The sequence below is a fragment of the Bos grunniens genome, chromosome 11 (genome assembly GCF_055505025.1).
Source record: "Bos grunniens cultivar Pamir isolate PY7600 chromosome 11, Bosgru_T2T1.0, whole genome shotgun sequence".
Taxonomy (NCBI): domain Eukaryota; kingdom Metazoa; phylum Chordata; class Mammalia; order Artiodactyla; family Bovidae; genus Bos; species Bos grunniens.
In genome coordinates, this window is record NC_141175.1 from 7,697,440 (window position 1) to 7,704,393 (window position 6,954).

Genomic DNA, 6,954 nt, shown 5'->3' on the forward strand with positions numbered 1-6,954 from the left:
CATCAAAGGCACCTGCCTTCCCCTCCACTCCCACGGCCTCTGGCCCCAGGGTACCACCCTGGTCAGGTTCCAACGCCGAAGCTCTGTTTGTAGGATGTGTTCAGGGCAGCACTGGCGCCTTAAATCAGTCCCAAGTTTCACTCCCACCTGAGATTAGCCCCTGCCCTTTGGATCTGGCACACCAGGAAGGCCTCCCAAGTTTTGCCTTGTTCAGGCCGACCTCACATCCCTGCCCAGGACAAGACACTGGGAACCCTTCCTCCCTGCCTCTATGCACTTAGAAACCTAACACGGCTGAGGGTCATCCCAGTGCCCCACTCCGTGCCAGACCTCAGGACCTCCCTGACCGCTTTGATCCTCAAACAAGCCTCAGTCTCCCCAGCAACCAGGTAGGGCTTCCCCTGCCCCACCCCTCCAGCCCAAACACTCGCTGTGCAGGAGAGAGAGGCCTGGACAAAACAAAGCCCCCCCACCTCCCCAGCCAGGAGACCTCAGGCAGGTTACTTTGCCTCTCTGGGTTGCCCCCATAATAGGAATGGCAACCACTAGCCCAGCCTGGCTCATAGTGAGCATCGCCATGAGCTGTAAAGGAGGCCCTTTATTGAGCACCTACTATGCTCCGGGCATGGTCTTCCACACCCTATAAGGGACATCACTGTCCACCATCCCCATTTCACAGACAGCAACACTGAGCCTCAGGGAGCTTCCTGGGCCTCAAGGGGGCCAGCAGGGATTATCACTGCTGCAAAGTCACTTTTCTGGAGTCTTCTGGAAGGGAACAGTGGAAGCTCCTGCCCTGTTGAGCTTCTGTTCACAGGGAAGGACCCTTGTGGGAGTGTCCGGTGGTCCCAGGCCCCCATGCCAGGCTTGCAAGCTCCACTCAGATGATCTATCAAATAGAGCAGCAAGACCACCCTGGAACCATGGGCAGTGCACGAACTAGCCAGAGTCCTCCCTGCTGACAAAAAGCCCGAGATGCAGATCACTGGCCCCTCCTACCAGGTGTCCAGCCATTCTCAGACTGAATGCCCTGGGCTCTCAGCTCTACGCCTGGTTCCTACACCTGGTTCCTCAGCTCTCATCACTCCTGTCTCCCTGCTCCTGGGCATGTGCTGAGGGAGGCTCTCACCTGTCTGGGGGGTCCAGGCTCAGCCAGGACCCAGGCCTCAGAGACGCCACCTCCCTGGGGAAATGGGCCCATCCCAGGGCAATTTCTCAGCCCAGATCGAATCATGGAGGAGAGACAGGAGGTGCCCCACAGACACCTGCGTGCTGCTTCCCATCCTTCAGGTTGGGGCCTGGAGGTCACACACGGAGAGGCGAGCCAAAGCCAGGAGCTGGACCCGGGTGTCCCGACCGCCCTCTTCCCGGGCTCATTCACAGTGGATCGCTGTCTCCCCACCCGTGCCCCCCAGAGGAAATGGATGGAGGGAAAGGAAGGAAGGGGAGGAAGCAAAGCAGGCTTGTCTTTAAAAGGTCGGTTCTGAAGAAACACTTTTGTCTTTATCGCCTACCAGCCCTGCCCCTGTCTCGCAAGCTGGCACCTGGTACCACCCCCATCTCCCTTCTCCACGGCCCCAGAGGCTGCCGCTGCCACCTTTCAGAGCCAGTTAGAGGGAGGCTGGCTAAAAAGTCAGATGTGGAAAACAGTACGGCGGTTCTCAAAAAACTCAACATAGAATTCCACTCCTGGCCCCTCAAAGAACTGAAAGCAGGGGCCACACCCGTGTTCCCAGAAGGATCATTCACAATCGCCCGACGGCAGAAGCAACCCGAGTGTCCACCAATGGGGATACGGGGAAATCAAATGTGAACTATTTGCAACACGGTGGGATACTGCTCAACCTTAAAAAGGAAGGAAATTCTAACACCTGCTACATGACGTACACATCGTGAGAACGTCATGCTAAGTGCAATAAGCCAGGCAACGAAAGGACAGGCACTGTACGATTCCACATCTATGAGGTCCCAAGGGTTGTCTAATTCATAGACAGAACTTAGTGGTTGCCAAGGGCTGGGGGAGGAGGGATGGGGAGTTAGTGCTCAATGGGGGGCAAAGTTTCAGCTGGGGAAGACGGAAAACGTTTAGGAGCTAGACGGTGGGGATGATGGTACAAGGATGCGAATGAACTTCACGCCGTCCAACTTGACGCTTCAAAACGACTGAAACGGTAAACGATGGTAGATGGTTTACTAGAAAAATCCAAAAATGAAAGGCCAGCTGGCCCATCTCTCAAACTCAGTGGTCCCTTCAGGCCTCCCGCTCAGATACTTGGCCTTGCCTGCCACCACTGGCAAAGGGGAGAGGGACATGCCACCCAAGCCAGCCGTGCCCGTGGCTTCCTTCTGCCCATCAACAGAGGTGACTCAGAGAACAGCTCCGTGGGGGTAGCCCAAACCCCCGGCCCAGGGCCCCAGCCCACCCCAGCTCAGCCTGTGCCCTCAGGCTCCAAGGGCCCCACTTGAATCTCTGAGAAGGGAACCCACTGGGTTCGGGCATTTTTCCTAAACAGGTCGCGGCCCCAGTGGGGCCAGGCAGCCTCGCTGGGTTGTGGGCTTCATCCCTGCCTGGCTCCAGGGGTTTCGTTTATTTTCAGTGCATCCGCATTCCTGATTCCGCCCTGCCCACAGGAGGGAATGTTTTAAGGAAAATCTCAGTTATTAATGTGGTTTCTTTTGTTGTAAGTCACTGCGAAGGCAGCAAACGAGAGTTTATTTTCCTAACGTGCTTGGCATAGCTTGGCGCCCCGGCCCAGACCTCAGCGTTTGACTTGGGAGGAACCCGAGACCCTGGTTTGCTCTGAGTCACCGGCGAAGCCACAGCCTTCCTGGTCAGTTCCAGCGGGGAGCCTGGTCCAGGGAAATCATTGGCAAGAATAGGCTAGATGTACTGATGACTTTGTGAAACGAAAGACTGAAAAATCTATTCAAAAATTTTTGAGACTGCTAACCAGACAGGTTGAAAATACATCAATTTTCTAACTCATTGGTTTCCCCATTAACCTTTATTTTTCTAATAAGGGTCACCCCATCTCTTTACGGGCTTCCCAGGCGGCACAGTGGTGAAGAATTCGCCTGACAATGTAGGAGATGCAGGTTCGATCCCTGGGTGGGGAAGATCCCCTGGAAGAGGAAATGGCAACCTGCTCCAGTATCCTTGTCTGGAGAATCCTGTGGACAGAGGAGCCTGGCGGGCTATAGTCCATGGGTCTGAAGAGAGTCAGACCCAACTAAGCGACTGAGCATGCACGCACCTCTATTCGGTTTCAGTCGCTGCCTTTGGATCTGGAAACAGCTCCAGAAGCCACAAGAAAAACCTACTTCCAAGCGTGTCCAAATCCTCAGCGAGGGGCCAGAACTGGAGGATGAAACCTCAGCCTAGGGCCCACAGATGCTGGCCTGGGGACCAGAGTCCCAGCACCCTGAGGTTTGGCTGCCCGCTTATTAAAGGGGCCCAGTGACGCAGGCTGGGCTCATGAGGATGGGGACGAAAGGTCCCTTCTCCTCCACCTTTGGAGACTCCATGAGTTGGGAATCCAGCCGCAGTAGGAGGGGGCACCTGCTAGAAAGAGGAAGTAGGGGAGCAGGGCAGGGTGCCAGTCTCTCTATCCACCTTCCTGCTCGGGGGCCCGGACCCCTGAGCAAGCCAAGGGATTCTCTCTCCTAGGCCTGGGGGCTGCCCCAGAACACCCCCAGCTCTGCCCCCCTGCCTCCTGGCAGCGGGCACCACTGGAATGCACCCAATTGGCCTTGGGGAGCTGCTTGACTCGACATAAAACATTTGGGTTTCATGGCCTAGAGATTTGTTTTCAGTCTAAGGAATGAGTATAGGGTTACCTCCTTTTAATTTTGCCAAGTAAGGACATTAAAATAAACCCATCTCCAGACATTATCCCTGTTTCATAAAAGAAAGTGCCTTTTAACACCAAAAGTGAGCTAGGAAAGACGCAATCTCAAACAGAGAATTCTTTAAGCTAGGTTTTTGAGCTTCAGGAACTCTCTGTAGTGTCCACATTGGGCTTCCGTTTGTCTGTTGAGGTCTGGAGAAAATGTCCCCAAGGGCCGAGGGCCGGGAGGATGGAGCTGAGGTCTAGAGGGTGGGGGCTTCTTGAGCCTGGCCCTGATTCTGCCTGGGGCCCCCAGTCCCTCACAGTGATGGAAGGAGATGTCCACCTCTGGGGGGCAGACTGGCCACTGCCCTCGGCCCTGTCCCACCAGAGCCCACACACGGGGGTCCTCTGTCCCCAGTGCCTGGGAATTCCCCGTGTGCAGAAGAGAAAGGGCTCCCGGGCCCTCAGTGGGGGAGACGCGATCCCGGGGGGTTGCTGGGAAGGCCTGGGGGCTTGGGGACTGCCAGGGGCCCTGGCCGAGCACTTGTGACCCCAGCTATTCTGGGACTCCCCCAGAAAAGCCCCCCACTTGGAGCCCTTTTAGGCTGTGAGCAGGAGAAGCAGGGCCATCTCCTGTCCGTCCCCACGGCCACGGCCAGGACTTGAGGACAAAGCCCGCCTGGCCTCCTTCCTTCTCTCTCCACCCCACCTGTACTCCTTCCTTTTCCTTTCCTGCCTTTCTTCAATTTGCTCCTCTTTCTGTCCCCAGCCCCCAGGGGTCCCCCATGCCTCAGGGGAAACTCGGAGACCTCCCCTCTGCCCTGCTGGGAAGCTGGCTCAGAGCCAGCAGGAGACCCGACGGCCACAAACAACCAGCCGGCAGGACCCACCCGACACCAGGAAAGGGCACTCCACTTTTCTCTTGGCCCAAACCAGACACCATCCATCCTTCCACCAGGGAAACCCCAGCTCCCAGGAGGGGGTCAGCCTGATTCCTGATCCCCTGGGTGGGTGAACAGAGGCCAGAGGGGCTGGCGAGAGGTGGATGGACACCACTGGGAAGGACTTGGAGGCCATGGCATGCGGCTGGCGCCAGGCGGGCATGGCATGACATGTCTGAGACGCACCATGACAGTCAGGTGTGTGTCGGCCGTACCTCTCCGGTACACCCAGGCTCCTGGACAAGGCTTCCGACAAGGCTGATGACACCTCACCTTTTCCTGCACCTTCTCTCATCTGAAAAGTGGGGTACGCAGCCACCCTGGGCTCCTTGCAGACCCCGGAGGCTGGTGCAGGAAGTTGAGGACCCCAGGGACAGGTGGGAATGCTTCTGGAGTCAAGTGGGTGACTCTTAATGGGCCTAGAGTCTCCAGCAGGTCTGCCGGCTCCCCAGAGCTAGGAGAGCCAGGAGTGGTCTCAGAGGACCCCCACACTCCTTTCCAGGGCCAGGGGTGAGCTATGTGGACTCCAGCCCTCCCCCTCTCTCCAGCAAACTCTCCCCGGCCAGGATCTTTGCTTTATCTTCATCTTCTCCTCTTCCAGCCACTCCCCCCTTCTTACCAAGGGCTCAAGACCCTGCAGTCCTCTGTGACTTTTTGACACACACACACAAAAAAAAGCCACTTGGGTGGGTTGTTTGTTTTTAAAGCCCCTTCCTGATGACCTTTAACCTCGGCAGGGTAAGAGAGGCCTAGCTGGCTTTTCAGGGCTGGGCCGCTCCCCCTAGGGAGCTGCTAGAAGCGGGGGCAAACTGGAGGGGGAGGGCAGCATCGATACCCTAGCCAGGGCACCCTTCTTAGAAAAGCCTAGCAGGGTGTCCTGGAAGAGAGCGGGGCAGAGTTGGAGACCCAGCTGTGCGACTAGGTCTCTTCGCCCCACTCGGAAGCCTCAGTTTCCCCAGCAATAATCGCACCCACTTCTCCCAGGCTGTTTGGGAGTGGGGGGATCAAGGGGTACCACCCGGGGCAGGGCACAGGGCAGCACAGCGCCCTGTTCTCCCAACGACTGGAGGTGGATCTGGCCTCCCACAGCCGACAGCTCCCGTCCCGTCCATCGCGGACATACAACCTCAGGGAGGGCGGCGGCGGCGGCGGCGGCGGCGGGGGCCACGCCAGCCGCTCGGGAGGCGGCGCCCAGCGCCCGCACCCCCGGAGGTCCCGCCGCGACTTCTCCTTCCCAGGCCGGGCTCCGGCAGAGCCAGAGTCCCCGCTTCCGTCGCCGGTCCCGCGCTCGCCCCTTCGGGCCCACGAGCCTCTGGCCCCGCATCCCCGGCCCCGGCCCCGCGCACTCACCGTCCTGCGGCGCCGCCTCGCTGCCGCTGCTGCCCCCGGACGGCTCGCGCGCCGCGCCCTCCCGCGCCTCGGCCCTGGGCGCGGGGCGCGCCGCCAGCCGCCCGGCCGCCGCCACCTCCTCCAGGTCCAGGAGGTGGCTGACCGTGAAGTTCTTGCGCGCCTGGGCGCAGTCGCCCGGCCCCAGCGCGGGCGGCGGCGGCGGCGGCCCCGGGCCTAGCGCCGGCTTGTCCGGGGCGAAGGCGGGGCCGGCCGCGCTGTCCATGCCCGCGGGCCGCCCCGGGGTCGCCGGCGGCGGTGGTGGGCGCGGGTCCGAGGCGCGGGTGGCAGGCGCGGGTCGGAGCGAGCGCGCCCCGGCCGCCCCGCGCTCGGCCCCGCTCCCGGCCGCCTCTTGGCTCCGCGGCCCGCCCGGCGCTGACGTCGGGGGAAACCAACTTTCTTCCCTCCCCTTCTCTGCCGACTCGCTCGCTCCCAAGTTGCTCCGACGCGAGCTCCTCCGGCCACACGCCCCTTCTTGAAGCAGACCTCGCCCCCTGCCTCTCCTCCTCCCCCTTCTCCTCGCCTCGCCCGCCCCCACCGCTCCGACTGCGGGAGGGAGGGGGTCCCGCGCCAGGCCGGCTGGAGGCTGGGGGCGGGGAGGGGGGAGAAGATAGTGGTGTCCTTCTTTCAGCGTCCCCACCCGCATTTGGAGGAATGGGAAAGTTCAGTGTTTGGGTATGTGTCTGTCTTTTTTTTTTTTTTTTTTTTATCCCCCAACAAGTGTCTGGAGAGGTGACAGTGGAGGGATTAGCAGCCCCGCTTCCATTTACAAATTCCTCCGCAGGGGACTGGGGGAG

General features: G+C 59.9%; 1 protein-coding gene across 1 annotated transcript in view; it reads right to left on the minus strand.

Annotated features, from left to right (window-relative positions):
- The window catches only part of PRRX2 (paired related homeobox 2), a 52,006-nt gene extending 45,393 nt beyond the window's left edge, over positions 1 to 6,613 (minus strand). The window contains exon 1 of the mRNA XM_086324553.1: positions 6,122 to 6,613. Coding sequence (XP_086180679.1) covers positions 6,122 to 6,383 — 262 coding nt within the window. The 5' untranslated portion in view covers positions 6,384 to 6,613. The remainder of the gene's footprint in view (positions 1 to 6,121) is intronic.
- Between the last annotated feature and the right edge of the window lie 341 nt (positions 6,614 to 6,954).